This window comes from Eubalaena glacialis, chromosome 19, assembly GCF_028564815.1.
Source record: "Eubalaena glacialis isolate mEubGla1 chromosome 19, mEubGla1.1.hap2.+ XY, whole genome shotgun sequence".
NCBI lineage: Eukaryota > Metazoa > Chordata > Mammalia > Artiodactyla > Balaenidae > Eubalaena > Eubalaena glacialis.
The window spans coordinates 37,522,179-37,542,300 of NC_083734.1; the positions used below are offsets into that span (position 1 = coordinate 37,522,179).

Consider the following 20,122-nt stretch of genomic DNA (forward strand, 5'->3'; position numbering starts at 1 on the left):
CGCACGCAGCAACGAAGACCCAACGCAGCCAAAAATAAAATAAGTAAACTTAAAAAAAAATTTAAAAAGACCCTGCTCTTCTTGCCATGTGAAATCTTGGGTCCCCATTGGAGATCTACTCCCTTACCCTGCCCTGTCTAGAAGAAGGGGCTGCAAAGGAGTCTAACTCAAACCTACTCGGAAGGGGGTTCCATTGTGCCCCCAATTCCACACAACCACCTTTCTGACCACTCCTGTGTTTGCCTGTGTCCCTGCCCCCATCTGCCTCATCAGATTTCCCAGGCTCCCCCCATCCCCCAACTGTAATCCTGCACAGATCCATCCCCTGAGAGCCCCTGTTTTCAGGCTGTCCTGGCTTCCACTGTACACTGCCCCATCTCCCCAGATTGTGCGGTTTCCAGTCTCCCCTTGCTCCCCCTGCACATGAATCTACCTCCCCAGATTCAACTGTTTTCAGGCTTCTCTCTCTCTGCCCCCCTGCACACGAACTGTCTCCCCAGATCCTGCTGTTTCCAGGTCCCCCCATGTTTCCCCGGTACACAAATTGGCCTCCCTGGGTTTGGCAGTTTCCAGAACCCTCTTGCTCTCTCACTAGGCAGTTCCATTTCCCTAGATTCAACTGTTTTCAGGCTCCCCTCATTTGCCCTGTACATGGATTCCTCTCCCAGGTTCTGCTGTTTCCAGGCTCCCCAATTTCCCTTGTACACGAATCAGTCTCTAGCTTATGTTGATCCCAGCTGCCTAAGGGATTCAGTAGGTTTAAGGAGAGTGGAAGGAAGAAAAGAGTCAGAAAGAGGAGGAGGAGAAAGATTGTCATCAGGGAAGCTCCTTATTTCTCTTGCCACCCAGAGCTCTAAGCAGCTAAAACACAGCGGACTCTGAGCCTCTGACTCTACAAATAGCTCCCTTGAGCTGATCTGCCCTGTGACACCCCAATTCCCCCCTCCCGGCTGCTGCCCAGGGTCTCAGCTTTAAGCTAAGCATCCTCTGGAGGGCCCCTTCTTGGAGGGGTGCTTGTGCATGCATGCGGCAGGGTAGACAAGAGCCTTCCCAAGCCCTGGGCTCTCTCAGCCCCAGCCTCCGGTCTCTCCCCTGCTACTTCCTCCTTGCCTTCCTAGCCCCTCTTTGTCTCTTTCCCAGGAGCTACACCTTAGCTCCTCTCAATTTATTCAGCTAGAACTTAAAGGAGACTCCAAATGCACCCCCCAGGATAAAAGGGGTACAAAGCAAGAGACCTACCCTTTTTGTTTCTTTCAGCTTTTCAGGATGGAGTAGTATTAATCTCAGGTCCTAGAAATTCATTCTGTGCCTGGACTAGCATCCCGGCATGCTTCTGCAGCCTTCATAAACACTTGTTTCATCCTTGTTGCATACAAACAGATGCCCTACATCCTAATCCTCCTTGGGGGGAGGGGGTGTGGCACAGTGTTCTGCAAGGCTTTCCAGGACCCTTACCTTCTCTGATTCACTTTGGGGGCAATAGTGCCCCCAAAGCTTCTCCTGGAATCTGGGGAAGTGTGTGTGATTCTCCATCTCCTTCCTCCACTCACGCACCCACCCACATACCCATCAGCCTGATCCCAGCCATTCTGTCAGTCATGATGCTCCATCTTGCCGGCTCCAGCAAACATTCTGGGTTCACCAGGGAACAAACAGGAAGGCAGACCCGCTGGGTCCAGTGCAGTGCTCTAACAGAAGAGAGACCTTTCTTCAAAGTGAAGCCCAAGGGGTTTCAGACCTCACTGCTTCTGCTCCCAAGACCAGGAAGCAGCTTCAGTTTCCCCACCTGTCAAGTGGGGATGACACACCTGCTTCCCTCACAGCAGTTGGGAGTGCAAATACAATTACTTATGTGGAGGAAACAGAATTCTTTCACAGAACTTGACAAGTGTGAGTTATTTACATAAATCCTATTTAAAGAAACCCGTACAAGGAGCTATTCTGCATTTTGTATATAAATTCTCCTTCCTTTGTTCGAAGATAAATGCAGTTGATGACAGTCATTTATTTCATTATTTAAAAAAACACTAGTGGAGGGAATTCCCTGACGGTCCAGTGGTTAGGACTCAGCGCTCTCACTGCCGAGGGCCCGGGTTCAATCCCTGGTCAGGGAACTAAGATCCCACAAGCTGGGCGGTGTGGCCAAAACAAACAAACAAAAAACACTATGGAGTTAGAAACTGTACAAACTACCTACAGACAGGTGTCAATACTCACTGAATTGTAGGCTTAAAATGTGTGAATTTTAGTGTATGTAAATTATACCTCAATAAATCTGATTGAGAACATGCAAAGAAAATGTGAATTGGGGTTTTGAATCAAGAGAGCACAGGGGCACAGAGAGGTAAGCAGGGTTTCAGGAAACCCTCATGTTGTCCCAGCTCTGTCACTTGTTAGCTGTGTGACATTGGGTAAGTCATCCTTTGAGCTTCACTTTCCTCAGCTGAGGCTCTTTTGCTTGTTCTCCCGGAATCACCCAACTTCCTTTTCCTATCTCAAAGCATAAACTTTCTACAGTGCTCCAGTCCCTCACCTCCCTTCCCCAACCTCCAGCTACCTGGGGAACGGGGTCAAATCTGAAGTGTTGGAAGGGAGGTCTGGTTTTCCTGACACTGTATTCAACAGGGGCCCTGTTTTCTCAGCACAACTGTCCCTAGTTCCTAGGGTCTCTCAGCCCCTCTTCCCAGCCAAGGTCCCCCCACCCCACCGGCGCGCACCAGGTTCTGCTCTGGTCTAGGGGAGGAATGGACTCCAATGCTCAGCTAGATCTCGTTCCTGCAGGCCTTTCCACGGCCACATCCTGATCCCCGCCCCGCCAGAAAGGAAGGAAGTGGGGCTGGTCTTACGGCGCCATCTTCTGGAAAGACCTGTGAGAGTCGATTCTACTTGCAGGCTTTCAGAGAACCCTGAGATATTTGTTGGTTTCCAAAGTTTTTAAAAATCTCATCTGCTTCCCCATAACCAAGTTCTGAATTCTGGACTTTCCCAGAATTCTGGACTTTCCCAGCCATTTCTTAGGAGAGAGTGTTCCAGGAGCCCCCTAACCTTCCGAACACAGGGCTGGACCCTCCAGAGGGGTAGGGATGATCCCTAAACCATCGAGACCCAGAAGCAGCTGAGGCCAGTCTCTTCCAATCATTCCATCAGAGAACCCATGTCTCCACATATGTTCCCATATGTCCCCGACATACCCACCCCATGAATCCCTGTCAATCACTAAGAAGCTGTTGCCTGGAGGAAGGGACATTGCCTCCATGACTTTCAGAGTTTTCTTCTACCCTCAAGTTTTCCTGGATGAGGGCTCATTGCAGCCACGAGAATAAGATACATATTTTTCTTAATCTTTTTTTTGGGTGGGGGACAGTTCACATACATGTAATAAGTTCACAGTTCACACTTTTTTTGGGCTGCGTTGCGTCTTCGTTGCTGCGCGCGGGCTTTCTCTAGCGGCGAGCGGGGGCTACTCTTCTTTGCAGTGCGCGGGCTTCTCATTGCTGTGGCTTCTCTTGCTGCAGAGCATGGACTCTAGGCACGTGGGCTTCAGTAGTTGTGACTCACGGGCTCTAGAGCGCAGGCTCAGTAGTTGTGGCGCAGGGGCTTAGTTGCTCCACGGCTCGTGGGATCTTCCAGGACCAGGGACTGAACCCGTGTCCCCTGCATTGGCAAGCGGATTCTTAATCACTGCGCCACCAGGGAAGTCCCGATACATGTTTTCAATGCCTTAAAAATCAGGTGTCTCCCTCACGCTGGTCAGAATGGCCATTACCAAAAAATCTAGAAACAATAAATGCTGGAAACGGTGTGGTGAAAAGGAAACCCTCCTGCACTGTTGGTGGGAATGTAAAGTGATACAACCACTATGGAGAACAGTATGGAGGTTCCTTAAAAAACTAAAAATAGAACTACCATACAACCCAGCAATCCCACTACTGGGCATATACCCTGAGAAAACCATAATTCAGAAAGAGTCATGTACCAAAATATTCATTGCAGCTCTGTTTACAATAGCCAGGACATGGAAGCAACCTAGGTGTCCATCATCGGATGAATGGATAAAGAAGATGTGGCACATATATACAATGGAATATTAGTCAGCCATAAAAAGAAACGAAATTGAGTTATTTGTAGTGAGGTGGATGGACCTAGAGTCTGTCATACAGAGTGGAGTAAGTCAGAAAGAGAAAAATAAATACTGTATGCTAACACATATATATGGAATCTAAAAAAAAAAAAAAAAAAGTTACTGATGAACCTAGTTGCAGGGCAGGAATAAAGACATAGACATAGAGAATGGACTTGAGGACACGGGGTGGGAGGGGGAAGCTGGGGCGAAGTGAGAGTAGCATCAACATATCTACGCTACAGAATGTAAAATAGCTAGTGGTAAGCAGCCGCATAGCACAGGGAGATCAGTTTGGTGCTTTGCGATGACCTAGAGAGGTGGGATAGGGAGGATGGGAGGGAGGCTCAAGAGGGAGGGGATATGGGGACATATGTATGCATATGGCTGATTCACTTTGGTGTACAACAGAAACTAACACAGTATTGTGAAGCAATTATACTCCAATAAAGATCTTAAAAAAAATTTTTTTTTTAAAGGGTAAATTCCACAGTGTGTGAATTATATCTCAATAAAGCTTTTATTAAAAAAAAAATCAGGTGTCTGGATAAAGACAAACTGTGCGTCTGGTCAAAAGGAATCAGATCTCGCTTGCCATTTCTTTTTCTTTCATTTATTTGTGTGTGTGTGTGTGTGTGTCTGTGTGTGTGTATTTTTAGAGTGGGTGTAGGTGAGGGTGATAAGAGGGCACCAAATATATAAGCTATAAAGTGGATTTATTACTTAAAAATTTTTTATTGAGGTATAGTTGATGTACAATATTACAGAAGTTTCAGGTGTACAACATAGTGATTCACAATTTTTAAAGATTATACTCCATTTACAGTTATTATAAAATATTGGCTATATTCCCTGTGCTATACAGTATATCCTTGTGGCTTATTTATTTTATACCTAGTAGCTTGTACCTCTTGATCACCTACTCCTAATTTACCCCTCTCCCTTTCCCTCTCCCTACTGGAAACCACTGGTTTATCACTTTTTAACATACTTTTCAGAACATAAATGTCAAATCATTGTCCCTAACAAAGTGGTCCTTTTGGAAGCCCTGTTGTGGAATGATTCCCTGCAATTATCTGAATTAATTCAAAAGCACTAACTCTTCAAACTCTGAGTAGACTTGATTTTTGCCAGCTGTTTGGTGACAAAATGCACAATCAAGCTGGATGGCACTGTTTAGATAAAGAATGGGAAGTGACTATAATGAAAATGACTGCCTTGGGACTTTCCTGGTGGTCCAGTTGTTAAGACCCCGGCTTCCAATGCAGGGGGCGCAGGTTTGATCCCGGGGCCGGGAACTAAGATCCCACATGTGGCACGGCCAATAAAATAAAAATTAAAAAAAGAAAATGACTGCCTTCTGTAGGTCTTGCGCTGACCCTAGATTGTTATTTCCCTCTTCAGTAGACATTCCACGTTGCCGGCAGAGTTCCTTGCTCAAAACACAGAGTTGATATCACTAAACTGCTAGAAAATCTTTAATCGCTCCCTATCACCTTCAGAATACAAATCAAGCTCCGTGGCTGGAGCAAAGAGCAGTGGGCACTGGAGTCAGACCAGCCTGGGATTAAATCTCACCTGTGCCCTAAAGCAGATTATTCAAATTCCTGGGCTCTCAGTTGTAAAAATAGGTCTGACAGCATCTACATGGTTAGGTTGTTGTGAAGACAACAGTATTTCTAAGGAGCACAGACTAGTCAACTCAGTAAACGGCAGTGATTTGTTAGCATGCCATTCAACACTGGCCTTGATCCGGTCACAACCTGTTTAGGGAGAAGCTTCAAGCTTCAGCATACCCAGACCTCCCCACAGAGATACACATCCTCCATTCCAGCTACATGTACCTACCTGCAATTCCTTAGGCAGAGATTCTCTGCCTCTTTGCTTTGCTTACACACTTTCTCCCTTTGTGGTGTCTTTTCCCCCAGCTTCTTTCTGTGAAATACTATGTAACACCATCTCCTTTGTCAACGTTTTTAATTTCTGACACAACTTTGTTCCCAGTCAAGTTGTGATCTCCTTAGGTCAGGAACCATGACTTCCAGTTCATCTTAGAAGCTCCCAACAACCCCCATTAAGGTGTTTGGTGGGGGGACTTCCCTGGTGGCACAGTGGATAAGACTCCACACTCCCAATGCAGGGGGCCCGGGTTCCATCCCTGGTCAGGGAACTAGATGCCACATGCATGCCGCAACTAAGGAGTTCACATGCCACAACTAAGGAGCTTGCATGCCACATCTAAGGAGCCTGCGAGCCGCAACTAAGACCCGGCACAACCAAATTAATTAAGTAATTAATATATTTTTTAAAAAGGTCTTTGGCTCAGAACAGCCAGTTAATAAATGTCTATTGAAATTTCTATTCCAAAAGAAACTTTATTTTGCTTCTACTATTATTATTTTTATCAATACTGCTTTTCTTACCAAAGAGTCTGTTTTGAGGGATGGTACTCATCTGTATATACAATATAAAGTCCACACGTGTTTCACAATCACTCTGATTTCTGTGGATCCTCATCTAAGGTATTTTCCAGTTTTAGTTTATAAGAGATGAAGAAGAGATTAGGAGACAGACGAGGACCACACAAATGCTGATGATAGAGTAGAACTTGGCAGCCATTTGATTAATTTACTTTCTTCGTTAAGAATGACTTACCTACAGGAAAGAACACAGAGCGCAAACTGTGAATTTTTAACACCACTCAGATAAAGGACACCGTTGGATTTTTAAAGGTATTTCTACCTTGAAATATTTCTCATCCCTTCTCTCCTTTCAACTCTCCACCCCCACCCCACTGCCACCTCTGGGCCCAATCACTTGCTAATCAGTCTCCCTTTCTTTCCCTAGTGCCAGGCTCCTGGCAAACACTCAAATATTTGAGTGAATGAATGAACGAGTGAACGAACAAATGGAATGCACGAATATTGTTAAATGAATGAGACCCAGTTTGGAGGGAAAGGGAGGTCCATAGGGTTGTGTCCAAACTGCTTTGGGTAAATTATTCAATTTTGCCTACATCAGGTTCCGGAGTTAAAGGGTATCTACGGGGAATCAGGGGTAAGATTTTTTTTCTCTGTAGAGTTTAAAGGGAGATTGTGAGCACGTAAAGTTTGAGCCTTAGGCCGGTCTCCAGCTCATCCACCTACCCACTCCCCAGGGCTGTTTGGTCCCACCTTAGCCAAACTGAGCCGCGAAGCGGACACCGTCTCGGCAGCTGTCCAGTCAGCGGGGAGCCATCCATCACTGTCTGGATGCAGACCAATCCGACCAGCTCTGCCTTCCTGCCAGCCAATGGCCGGAAAGCAGGGGGCGAGAGGAGCCAGAGAGGGGGGCCACCGGCTCAGAACGGTATAAAGGGGGTCCGGGGGCCTGGTGGTACTACCTCTGTGTCCCTAGCCCGGTCTAGGTGTGTCTATCGTTCCCCCCTGCACCCGAGCCCCGGGCCAGTGCTTCAGTGTGCGTGCGCCCTCTGGCTGGGCCCGGGCCCCTGAGGTCTCGGTTTCTGACGTGCCCCGGTCCCAATTCGGCAGGAGGAAAGGGGGCGCCCTGAAGCCCCGTCCCCACAGATACTCGAGACCCGCCGGGTCGCCCACGAGGGCAGAAGGGCGGGGAGGAGCCCCAGGGTTGAGAGCAGACGGGAAGGCAGGCCCCGGGGCCGCTCCCGCCAGTAACGGCCGACTGCCCTTCCCAAAACCTAGGCCGGGGCAGACGGCGCCCCTGCCCCGCGAGCTGCGCGCCCCAGGGGGTGGGGGGTCGGGGAGGGGCGCCGGGGACAGCGGGCAGAGCTCGAGGCAGACGAGCAGACCCGCCGTCCTGGCGGCTCCGCGGGGCTGCAGGCGCCGAGAGGGGGCTGGGGATGCAGCGGGCCCTCCGCCTCAGCCCGGGAGAGCCGGGCCTGCAAACTTGGCGTCCGTAGGAAGAGGCCGCGCCCCCACCCTGCCGGCGCTCCCCGGGGACCCCCGCGGTTCCGCGCAGCCCTCTCCCCTACGCGGTAGTGGGTCGGCTGCTTGGCTGCAGCCCCGCTCCCCAGAGTCCTTTGGCCACAAAGAGCGAGGACACCTCTCTGGTGGCCTCCCCGTATTGCCATGCCCCCTCGGCTCATTCCTCCTAACCCCGTACTGTCCCTGTGTGGGCGAGGGGTTCGGACGGCCCTTGGGAAGGGAGCGCGGGAAAGCCACCTCGCTCCAGCAGTGCCCGCTCCTGAGTCCGGCTCTGCGGAAACTATTGTAAATACTTTAACCTTTCAGAGCCTCGGTGTGCCTCTCGGTAAAATGGGGAAGCACCGCATAGTCCACAGCATTCGGTGAGCCAGTTTGTGTGACGGCCGGGCCTTCCCATTCCAGTCCCTGCACTACTGGACTTGCAGGACCCAGGAGGGCGCGACCGGGTTGCTAGGAAGCGAATTTGCCCCTCCGGTTCTTGCGGTCGTTTAGAGGCGGTGGATGGAGCCGGGCACCGGATAAGGCCGAACATTCGCCAAAGTATTTCTGGAAAATTTCTCACTTCCCGTCGCCACAATGGCCCCCGAACTCGACAGCATTTAATTGCATACTCTTTTTTTCCCTTTCGGAGTTGCATTATTTGGTGGAATGGTTGTGTACAGAGTGTTTATAATCTGTTTACATAACTGTATATTTATCATTTTCTCTAATTGCAAAAGTAGTCATGCCCATTATAAATATCCAGTTCTGGATAATTTTATAATGTAGGACGTGATAACCCGCAGGGACTGCCTCTACTAACACCCAGGGTTCGCCACTTTCTTTCATCAGCGTCACACTGAAATTCGTGAGCCATAGCTGGAGCAGAGCTCGCAGGGCGTGTCCAGACCGCTGGTTGCTAGAGCAACGCCCTGCCTCCGCGTTTGGAGGTCAGCGATTAACTCGCGGGAGCAGGGGTCGGTCCCCTCCCTGGGGGCGGAGTTAGTAGGGGGAGCGGGACCCGGAGGGAGCGCGTTTCCCACCTATCCCTCCAGGTGGCGCTATAGGATCGTGGATAAGGTCCTGGGAATGGGCTCCCCGCGGCGGGGGGCGCCGAGGGGCGGAGCCAGGGCGGGGCGTAGACTTGCGTTGCAGCTACCTAGGGATTGGAGGGAAACGAGCTGTGCCAGGCGGAAACGTTAGACACTCTCGGGGACTTCTGTACGTGACGGAGAAAGTGTATATGTCAGAGAAAGAAAGGGAGAAAGGGCAGGTTCTAGAACGGGGAGAGAAAAAGGGAGTCGTGTCCCCCGAAAGTCACTCCATCCTTCCCATTTGCCTATAGAATGCCCCTCCGCCCGTCTCCCCCTTTGGACCTGCAATTCTTCACACCCTCGAGCGCACTGGGTGCTCTGGACACAAATACAAGGCGGGAGCTGGCCGGTGCTTCCTCACCCCTAGTATCTGGGCATAGCCATGGCAAGCTTGCAGGGCTCTAGTGCCCAGGGTATATGCCAGCAGAGGAATTCCGCGGCAATTTCCCAGGCAAGCCAAGAAAAACAGGCGTGCTGTTCCTCAGTTTGTCCAGAGGAAACCTTACACCCTTCCCTCCTGGAGGCCGAGAATGGAAAAAGCGAGTCGAAGAATCCCAGCGGGGCCACCATGTGTGTACCATCTTTTGCTCTCCTTTACGCCGCAAACGCACCATTCCTCCCATTGTGACTCTTTTACCCTGTCACACAATCATACCCAGCCCTCCACACCACATATATGGCCCCAGTATCAGTGTCGCACCCCCTCACTGTGTTAAACTGTCTCCTCTCCATTGACCCACCCCACTCCCCAGTCACACAACTACAAGGATACACCCTGGAACTGGGCATCCAGGAGATGAGCCCCATAGAGTGCAGAAGCCCTTATCAGAACACACACACCCACACACACACTTCCCAGGTCAAGAGAGAAAGAGACCATTGGCAGGAGACAAAAGCAGGTTTATTTGGGCTCTGGGGCCAGGGATGCCTAAGATCTGAGTTAAGGCAGCTCAGCTGGTTCTCAAGGCCCAAAGGGCAGGCCAGGACAGTGAGAAGGGGTGACTCAGTGTTGAAGCCAAACCTCTGCATCTCAGAGTCCCTGGCCGGAGACCTCGGGAGTCAGTTCTGGGAAGGCCTGGGGATATAGAGGGGTCTCTGGTGTCCCCTGGGGTCTTTGTGCTTTTGCCAGGATTGGGGGAATGGTCTGGGGGCAGGGAGCCTTGAATGCACAGCCTTCATTTCAGTAACGACCATTTAATTTGTTCCTTGGCAGACTGAAGAACCTGGGTGGGGCGGGGATGTGGAAGGTTGAGAGAATTACTGGGGAGGAATGACAAGTACACTAACACTGCAATGAGTCGGGGGAGGGGGGTCTATAGCCCCTCTCTATGTGTCCCTATAATCCCCGGTCACTAGGTGGCAGCAGCTCATCTCTGCCTGCCTTAAGTGGGGCCGGGCGGTCAAGATGGAAAGAGCAGCCGTAACTGGCTGCAGCCAACAACCAGCCCAGGCCAGAGCCTGCCCAGCTCTCCGCTCCTGCATCTGCAGCCCTGGGTGTGGCAGCAGCCCCGACTCCCCACACCATGCCATTCAAGCTCCCGCCCACAGTGCCACGTCCAGGCAGAGACGGGCCCAGGCCTGACACTTCCTGTGCCCAGACACCTCAGCAAACCCCTAGCTCTGGCTTTGGCTGGCAGTAGGTCCTGAACACCCCACCCCAACCCGCTGCTGATGTGGCACAGCTGGCAAAGGGCTCCTGGGCAGACTCTGCTGAGGGTCACCTGCACTCAGATGTGTTCACCCTAACATCCTGCTGAGGAAACAGCCTCAGCCCCATGTTTACACAGATACATACGACTGTGCACATACCATGCCAACATGGTGGGGACCCCAGGTATGTCCCTCAGGTTGTCCCTCCAGCCATCAAGCCTCATTCCCTTTCGAAGAAGGTCAATCCCACACTGTATGTCCCTTCCTCCTGCCCACTCCCCCTCCTCTCTCAGGGACAGCCTGGCCCTGGAGTTTTCCTGCTTCTCTCGGCAAAAATTTTTCTCCTCGTCTCATCTCCCATTCACTACCTGCAACTTCCTCGGTTTTTTTACTCAAGAATTCCATTAAAAGTGCTGTGCCTTCATTCCTTCCCCCTTTGGAAAACAGGATCTATGCCAAGAGCTCTCCATGCATTAGCTCATCTAATTCTCATAATAACTCTATGAGGAGTGTCCTGTGATTATGTGAGGCCCAGAGAAGTTGAGTAACTTGCCCTAGGCCACCCAGCTTGTAGGTGATAAGGCACAACATACATCCTGGGATGACTCACACCAGCACTCCTGTTCTTATCTGCTCTGCTCATTGCTCCTTAACCTCTTTAGCCCTGAAAATTGCCATGTGGCTGCATTCATCTCAGCAGGGTAGGAGGAGGCAGTGGGAACTGGGAAGAGGGAGAGGCAGTGTGAGCACGAAGGGCAGTCACAGGAAAGTGGGCACCACACCTGGGGCCCCACATGGGATGGTACAGGCCCATCTGAGCTTGGGCCACTACAGCAGGAGGTAGTTAGTGCCAGGGCAGGAAGCTCCATAAAAGCAGGATTAGTCTGGGCAGACAGACCTGCGGGCAGACAGAATGGAGGTCAAGCTTGACAAGCAGGAAGTTTGCACAGCTGGGAAACCAGTCAAGCCACAGATCCAGAAACCTCACCCCTGCCCCACATGCACTTCCAGACAGGACCATGCAGGGGACTGGCAGGGGTAGACTTTTCCATAGTCAGGTCACTCGGGGACATGGTGGCAAGTGGTGAGAATTAGATCCCATCATGGATTTAAGGGTCCCTTAACAATCTCAGCATGGACCCTAAACAGCAGGGGTGAGGGTTTGGAGGAAAACTCAATTTGGTATCCTTTCTAGGTTGGGGGAAGCATCAGAGGCCTAAGCCCCCAGATTGCTTTGGGGAACAAGTGACCCAGCCATCTCCAGGGTGGGCAGGTCATCCTGGGTTTTGATCCAACTATACCAAGCCAGGAAGGAGATAAGGTGAACTGCTAGGAAGGTGTCCATCATTTATTAATACCCAGCTCCACATCACCTAGGGGACCCTGGAAGCCTCCACTGACTGTCTCCAAGAGATGGCCTGACACTGTCATCCCTTCCCTCCTGCACCCCTGACTTCTCAGCCTTGATAGCCCTACTGGGTCCCCCTGGGATGCTCTGCTCTCCTCCCACTAACCCTTTTCTGCCCAAGGCAGATGGAGGGGGCCTACCTGGGCCACACTGTGCTCAGTTAAGCCGCTGTCATCCGCCTGCAGGGAAGCAGAGTCAGGGTGGTCAGGCCAGGGCGAGGGTGTTGGGTGAAGAAAGAGAGGCGAGGGAAAGGGGCTTGGGGGTAGTGGCGGCAAACAGATGCAGTGATCAGGGGATCCAGAACTGCACATGTATCACCACTTAGTGGAAGTCCCAGAGCTTCTTGTTTGGGAGCCCAGGGTCCATCTATGGCACAAGGTGGGTGAGAGAGTGAGGGGGAATAAAGATGAGAGGAAAGGTTTCATCCAGACATGAGAAGCCAAACTGGGCAGGGAGGTTCTATCTATACACCCCCAAGGCCAACCTCAAGGCCAAGGCAGCCACCAGGTCTCTGTGAGGATTTATTTATTTCCCCAGTCTGTACTTCCCACTAGGGAGGATGGTGAGGTGTCTGTGATTCTACAGGGGGAGAGGACAGAGATCTCTTTTACTAATTGACACTCCTCCAAACTGTGGCTCCCCCAACAAGTGCATCAACCCAGTGGTTGCTTCTGCTAGAGGAGCTTGGGTTCCCACCATCGGGGTTCTGGCAGCCCAGATACAGGGAGGACAGGAGGTGGAGAGGATGGGAAGGGCAGCCTGGAGGAGATGGGAGTGACGGGGGATGCAGGATGACTCTTACCCTAAAATTCACTTTCTGGATCACTTGCTGGGGGTCACTCTCCAGAATCACACTACAAGATGAGAGAGAAACCGGGAGAAAAGTCAGCCACATGCTTCCCTCTGCCTCCGCTCCCTGCTAAGCCCTTCCCTTCCCCCCCGTATCCTACATTCCCCCTCCAAGGTACCTTCCCGCTGATACTCCTCAAGCCAGACCTCTCCCTCACCATGGAGCACCCTCAGCTCTGATTCTCCCACACTTCATCATCACTGGGCAAACACTTAGAGATCAGGTGAGGGCAGTCCAGTCTAGAACAATCAGGTTGTCAAAAGCAGGGACTCAAAAACTGAGACCTCTAGAAAGTTCACTTCACCTCTGGGTCTAGGGATGGATTCAGATGCAGGGAAGGAAGAGAGGCCCCCCCTGGGGTCCCTATCTTGTTTCACTATTATTTTATGCCACAGGGTCATGCCATACATGAAAGAAATGGAACTCCAAAAATCAGAATCTACCTTCCCTTTTGACAGACCCAGTTATGGAGGCTTTTCTCGGCTAGTTGACACTCTTTCATGATGCCCTGGGGGTGTTCTGAAGCCAGGTGTGGGTGTGTGCAGGGCTGAGAGCCAGTCACTGTGGGTAGGTTAGGGCCCATGGGGACTGAGTGACTGCTCCTCCTCACCCAGTGAGGCTCCTCCAGGGCAGAAGGAAGTGAACAAACATTTCTTGAGAGCCTCTTCCAGGCCCATCACAGGGGCACTTGCAGCCCCAGATCCCTCACCAGGGGTCCTTTAGACAGAGCATCCTAGGCCAAGGCTCCAGTTCAGGTGTTGCCTCCACTGACACTTCCCTGATTTTCATTGGAGGGAAACTGTGAGCCCCTCAGGGGGCAGAAACTGGGCCTTCTAGGGGCACAGACCGGAAGCTGATAAAGCTTACACCCTCCCTTGTGAAGGTCCTTCCAAGGCCCTGCACCTCATTTTGTATTTGTAATTGTGTGTGTGTGTGTGTGTGTGTGTGCTTTGCTTTCCTTAAAGACAGTCTACCAAGTTGTATATACAAATTGTATATTCCACAAAACCTGGTTTTATTCCCCTCACTCTTGGGTCCTAGCAATTAGCACAAGGCCTTGCAGCAGTAGCAGCAGGCAGTCAATAGCTATAGAGGAAAGGAGGGAGGGAGGAAGGAGGGAGGAACCCCACAGTACCCCACCTCCCAGAGCCCCTGTCCCCCAGCAGTGTGGTACAGTGCTGTGGAAAGAGCACAATCTCTGGAAACATGCACATGTTTTAGATCTTGGCCCTGCCACTCCCTAGCCATGTGACCTTGGGCACTTGAATCTCTGAGCCTCTGTTTCCTCATCTATTAAATGGATGGAATGACAGAGGCCTGTGGATGTCTTTCAGGTGATCCGTTTCCATAACCCTTTGCCCCAGAGCCAGAACTTCTTTTTTTCCCTGAATATTGTGCCACCCCCATGGAAATTCACTAACCAACCCTTCTCATAAGAGTTCCCACCCTCCTAAGACTATAATCTTATGCCAATAGTAGGAAACATTTATTGAAGGAAAACCATGAGCTTCACTTGCATCACCTTATTTAATCCCACACCCTTTGAGGCAGTTCCCTTACTGTCTCCATTTGACAGATGGAGAAAGTAAGGAAAGTAAGTAATTGGCCCAGGTCACGCGTCTAGTTGGTGTTGGAATGAATCTCTAAGAGCAGGAGGTGTAGCAGCAGCAGGGCTCGGCCTGAAGGAAGTCTTCCCAGGAAGGGGCAAGTATCTGTGCTGCCTGCTTCTCCTGGGCACTGGAAATCAAACCATCCCCCCAAACCCTGCCTAGTCAACAGTCAGCCATAGTTGGACATCAGATTACTTTCTTGTGTGCTTCTCTTTGGCTAACATTGAAGTCAACCTCCATCCTCATGAGTGGGGTGGGGGGATGGGACACTGGGAATATGCTGGGGGAAGGGAGGGAGGAGTTGGCCAGAGAGCCAACAGTGTGCTGGGTGCAACCTAGAGCTGATGACTTTCAAGGGCACCTCCCACTGTGAGTGTCCCTGACCAGCCCCTCTTCCCTCCCCTCCTCCTCACCCGCCATCCACAATCTCGTCCAGCACCAGAAAGGCTCCGTCCATGTTCTCCAGCAACCAGCGCTTCTCCACGTTCTTCCTGAAGGCGGACACAGCTCTGGAACCTCCCCATGGCCAGGAGAATCCGGGTCCCTGCCTAGGTGAGGCGGACCCGCTCTCTCCAAAGATTGCCTCATTTCCCACCGCCAATCCCCCGCACAAGCACAGGGAAGGAGTATGTCAAGGGCAGTGAGGGCAGCACCTGGGCAAGGGATCCCTGCCCAGAGCACGGGCCTGCTTCCTTAAGCTCCCCTTGCCCACCGCCCTCACACTTTGAGCAGGGACCCTGTGCCCACCCTTAAGCATTTCATAGCACTTCAGGTGCTATAGCCTTACTGTAGTTAATTGTGTCGACTGTGAACATTTATTTTTGGGTTATCTGCGTTTGGTTTACCCAGGCCACGTTCACTGGGGTAGATACCAGATCACTGAATGGGGGTGGAGGGAAAATCACCCTGAGCTTCAAGTCAAAAAACCTGAGTTTGAATCTCCGCTCTGATATAAATAGATTGTAACCTCAGGCAAATCACTTAGCTTCTCTAGACCTCATTTTCTGACCATACCATTGCTTGATCAGGTAAAGGGCAGGGTCCTTGCAGGAGGATGCTCTGGCTCCAGCCTTAGTCTTGTGGGGACTTCAGGAGAAAAGCAGGGAGGAAGGGTCCCACCTCTGTGATGTACCAAGGTCTGGGGGATGGGAGCCTTGGAGGATAGAGGACCTCACTCACCTTAACACATGGTTCAGGGACTCAAACAGGCAGGTAAGAACAGACATGAGCATCAGCTGGGGGTGGGCAGATATGGGAGGAGGAAAACGAGACAGCTTGAGGTTGAGAAGGCCAAAAGGAAACCTCAGAGCCTGACTGTGTGGGCAGCTGTCCCTCTTCAGAGAGGACATGGCTGGAGCCTGACTGCAGTTTGACCTGAGAGGATCCCTCCCCTCCCCGTGTTTGGGTTGGAAGCACTGGAGTGCCTGCTGTGGGACACTGAGTACATCCTTCTCCAGTGATGTTTAAGAAAGACACAGAAGCTCTCTGCAGAGGACTCCATTTCCGGTACCCAAGGAATCTAAGGAACATCATGGATATGCACTGTTCCAGAAAGAACCATTCTGGCTGCTCCCAGTTCTCCAGAGTCTAGAAGGAGGGGTACCAATGGTGAGCCTCCCAGCTTCTACCCCAGAATCCAAGCCTCCTTGTCATTCCAACCTCCTGAATTCACCTCGTTCTCGTAGGATGAGCCCACCACATACAGGAAGAGGTCAATGCTGCTCTTGTAGACGATGGTCATGCCCCCGAAAAATGCAATCTCACCTAGAAGAGCGGGGGGGGGGGGTCTCAGTTCTGGTCACCTCTGCCTGGCCCCTCCTCCCCGTCTCTAGCTCTGCACCTCTTGCCCTATTTCCTTCTTCCCCTTCCAGAGAACCCTTGCAAAGGAAATTCCCTGGCGGTCCAGTGGTTAGGACTCCGCACTTTCACTGCCAAGGGCCCCGGTTCAATCCCTGGTCAGGGAATTAAGATCCCACAAGCTGTGAGACCAAACAAAGAACCCTTGCAAAGACTAGCACCCTTGGAAAGATGTGCACTAAGGACACTACCATTAGGCTACTCTGTGTCCCTCCCCCCACCCTCTACTCCATTCCTAGCACCTGACTGCCTCATTCTAAGAAGTCAACAAACCTGGTTCAAGGCTGACCTTTCACCCACCATACGCAATGCCTAAGACCAGCCCCAGGCTAGTGCGGGCCCCTTCCACTGAGAGAAGTCCAGGCATGCCGGAAGCAGGAAGGGGGGGGTTGAGAGGGAGGGGAGTGAAGGCTCACCGGAAGAAGAGAGAAGAGAACAGCTGGGAAGGAGAGGAAAAAGCACCTCTGAAGAAAAGGGAATGGCCTGTGGGTGTGTGAGGCCAACGGGGACAGATGTGTCCAGATGAAGATGACGGTGTGCATCTGAAAGTTCTGCACAAGCAAGAGGCGGACACTTACTGTCAGTTCGGCTGGTCTTGTTGAAGACGTTTTTCTCGAAGGCCATCTGCTCCTTCATGGAGGGGAATGTGTCATCATAATACTAGGTGAAAGGGAAGGAGAAAAGGTGACAGCTGTTCCACAGAGCTTGGCTTCTCCCTGGATGCGTGGCAGGGAATGGTGGGTGCTGGCCAAGCGGGACCCTGCTGCTGTGCCCCATCTTCTCTTGACTGCCCTCTAGGCCTGTCTGCTCACTGTTTCCCCATAAACACATATTCTGAGCGAAGAAAGTCATAAAAAGTAGAGGAATTTTGAAGCCTTCTTGTGGAGTCCTGTCCTGATTTCTTGAAGGCCTTTGTACATTCCGCAGATGTGCAGCGTGCTAAAGACTGCGGTGGTCACTAGGCCACACTGTTTCTACACTAACCTGAGTCTACAGGAAAGAAGGCAGAGCCGGGGGCCCTTTAACACAATAATATCACAACAGCTACACTATTATCCACATTATATGGATGTGGAAACTGAGGCGTGAAGTCAGGTAACTTCCCTGACATCTCACAGTTGTAAGGGACAGAGCTGGGACTGAACGCCAACGATGGTCTGACTTCAGACAGGGTTATGGTGAAGATGAAATATCTAAGGGAAAGTTCCTGGCACACACTGCCTAATTAAGTCAATGCTGTTTTGTTTGGGTTTGATGAGACTCTCTCTGACTCAGTTCCTGCATCTGAACATGGATGTGATCTGCTGGGAGGAGGCCCTGGAACTTTTGGTTGCCGAGCCACCTCTGACCAGCTGCGGCAAGAGATGGTCAGCTCAGCTTTCAATTTTCTGAATGTGGATTTTGCCACTTAGTACCCCATCTGCAGGCAAATTAGCAGTCTCCCTGCTGGCCACTGCTGTGGTGAACAAGCTCATTTCAATGTCATGAAGTCAAGAAGTTTCAACCCATACAAACGAAAAATCTATAATGCATTTCATAGCTAGTTTAGGTGCCATAGCCCTACTATAGTTAATTGTGTTGATGATAGACATTTATTTTTGGATTATTCTAGTTTGGTTTATCCTGGCCATGTTCACTAGCATAGATACCAGATAGCTGAATAGTTGGTGCAGCGAAAACCACCCTCCTGAGCTTCAGGTCAAAATACCTGAGTTTGGATCTGTGTTCTGATATTACTACCTGTGACTGCAGGCAACTCTTTTAGCTTCTCTAGACTGCATTTTCCTCATTTGTGAAATGAAAGAGTTGGATTATATAGTCTCTAAAATCTTGTCTGGTTCTAAATCCTTAGTGTTTACCAAGCTGTAGAAGAAAAGTGGAGGTTACTTGTTCACAATTTGGGGACTAGGACTCCGGGGTCCCAGGCCAGTGGAAAAGATGGTGAGAAGACATTTTAGGGAACATTTTAGAAACAGAGGAGACAGCCTCCCCCCTTCCAGGGGCCAGCAGTCTGACAAGGCAGGAGGATGGACAGAATCGCCTTTGGAGGGGTCTCAGCTGAGCTGCTCTGAGTCGCAGAGCCCACAGTGGGGTCCCTCCTGCCAGGAGAGGCAGCTGGGTGGGGACTTCTGTTCTTGGGCCTGTGGCACAGTGTCTTCAGGGGCCCTCCGGTGAGGGTGGGAGGTTACCTTGGCCAGCAGGCGGTGTCCGTCATTATCTAGGATGAAGACAGCCTTGATGGTGTAGAGGGAAGGTTCCTGCAACTGACACGGGGCGGGGTGGGGGGGAGAGCTCCGTTGGCCCCTAACTCAGGGCAGACCCCCTGTCATTGGCTCTACGGGACCTGCTGGTCCCAAGAGTCAATCCTCAGGCTCCAGCGACCCCAACCCAAGAGCCACAGCTGGTTCCGGCCCAACCCTATGCCACATGGGCCACTCGAGTGCCCGCTCCCCTCCCAGGCAGATGGTCCACTGCAGGCCCCGGGTGGGCGCTATGCCCACTGGGTGCGGAAGGTCCGTCCGGGCCCAAGTTCTGTCATGCACTGACTGCTCCAGAGCCCGAGTCGGAGTGTATCACAGAACCTGGGCCGGGGGGACAGCGGCGCCGAGCCTCCTCCTCCAGCGGCCAGCGGCCAGCGGCCGAGGCTGGACCCGCGCTCTCCGCGCGCCCCCAGCCCCCGGCCCGTCGGACTCCAGAAGCACGCACGTCAGCCCGAGGCCCGGGGCGGCCCCGCGGCTCCCTAACCCTCCGCGAGAATCGCAATCCAGCCCCGCCGAGCCGTCCCCCCGCCCACGCCGACTGCTCCAGAACTTCGCCCAAGCGGACGCCAAACCGGCCTCCTCCCGAGTCCGCGCGGAGGAACTTTTCTGCCTGCGCGGGCGCCGCCCCTCCCCGGCCGGTCCGGGCGGCACCAAGTTCCCCAGCGCCCAGCGGGCGACTTGGGAGCTGGCGCCGCCCGCTCGGCCCCCGGCGCCGCCCGCTCCGTACCCGCAGCCCCGCGGGCTCCCGGCCTCGGGCGGGCGGCGCCGGGCCCCCGGCCGGGGCGGCCGCGGCCCCCTCCCCCGGGTGCGGACGTGGCCAGGCCTCCGGCCGCTGCATTCCGCTCGCCGCCTCGCGCTGACAGCACCGCCCCACCCCGCCCCGCGCCCCCCGGGGCCGCCGCCCGCTCCTCCCCGGCAGCCGCTGGCCTCGCGTCCGCCCCTCTCTGCCCGTCTGCGCGTGTCCTTCCTTTCCCCGCGGCCCTTCCCTCCTCGCCCTCCCTCCTCTCCTCTTCGTTCCCGCCCTCTCCGCCTTGCGCCCACACCCCAGCGCTCCTTCCCCCACCTCTCCTTCCCCTCGCCCTCCTCGGCTCCTCAAAGCCCAGAGCTCCCTGCATCCTCCGTTTGTCCCAGGACCGGCCCCTCTTTCCCCTCCTGCCTTCTCTCTGACTTGTGGGTTTGCTTTGCACCGACGTCCGCAGGCTGTCCTGAGGCCAGCAGAAAACACAGGCAAAGTCCAGTTTGTCTCTTGACTCCTGGTAGGTACCGTTGGGACAAATACATCAGGTCATCCTTTGGGTCGCAGAGACAGGTTCTAGCAGTGGGAGCAGATGAGGGCAGCTCTTAGAGAGACC

At 52.5% G+C, this 20,122-nt stretch overlaps 1 protein-coding gene across 4 annotated transcripts; it reads right to left on the reverse strand.

Moving 5' to 3' along the window:
- Positions 1-10,013: 10,013 nt before the first annotated feature.
- On the reverse strand, positions 10,014-19,900 carry COPZ2 (COPI coat complex subunit zeta 2). Of its 4 annotated transcripts, none has more exons than XM_061174938.1 (9): positions 19,814-19,900; positions 18,699-18,773; positions 17,088-17,169; positions 16,325-16,416; positions 15,832-15,887; positions 15,066-15,143; positions 12,995-13,046; positions 12,333-12,371; positions 10,014-10,357 (listed from the first exon to the last, which is right to left on the reverse strand). In XM_061174938.1, the coding sequence occupies exons 1-9, from the start codon at positions 19,883-19,885 to the stop codon at positions 10,310-10,312; spliced, it is 594 nt and encodes a 197-aa protein (XP_061030921.1). In that variant the 5' UTR covers positions 19,886-19,900; the 3' UTR covers positions 10,014-10,309. The 4 variants fall into 4 exon arrangements, with proteins under 4 accessions (XP_061030921.1, XP_061030920.1, XP_061030918.1 ...); XM_061174937.1 differs by lacking the exon at positions 19,814-19,900 and adding an exon at positions 19,498-19,617; XM_061174935.1 differs by lacking the exon at positions 19,814-19,900 and adding an exon at positions 19,498-19,617 and having other exon boundaries at positions 15,066-15,200.
- Positions 19,901-20,122: the final 222 nt, after the last annotated feature.

Excerpts from the sequence above, each read along its gene's own strand:
- COPZ2 (XM_061174935.1), bottom strand. The coding sequence starts at position 19,608 with ATGCAGCGGCCGGAGGCCTGGCCACGTCCGCACCCGGGGGAGGGGGCC. Across the intron at positions 15,888-16,324 it reads GCTCATCCTACGAGAACGAG|CTGATGCTCATGTCTGTTCT; the intron begins GTGAATTCAGGA and ends GCCCACCCCCAG. Across the intron at positions 15,201-15,831 it reads TCCCTGAACCATGTGTTAAG|GCAGGGACCCGGATTCTCCT; the intron begins GTGAGTGAGGTC and ends CGCCTCACCTAG.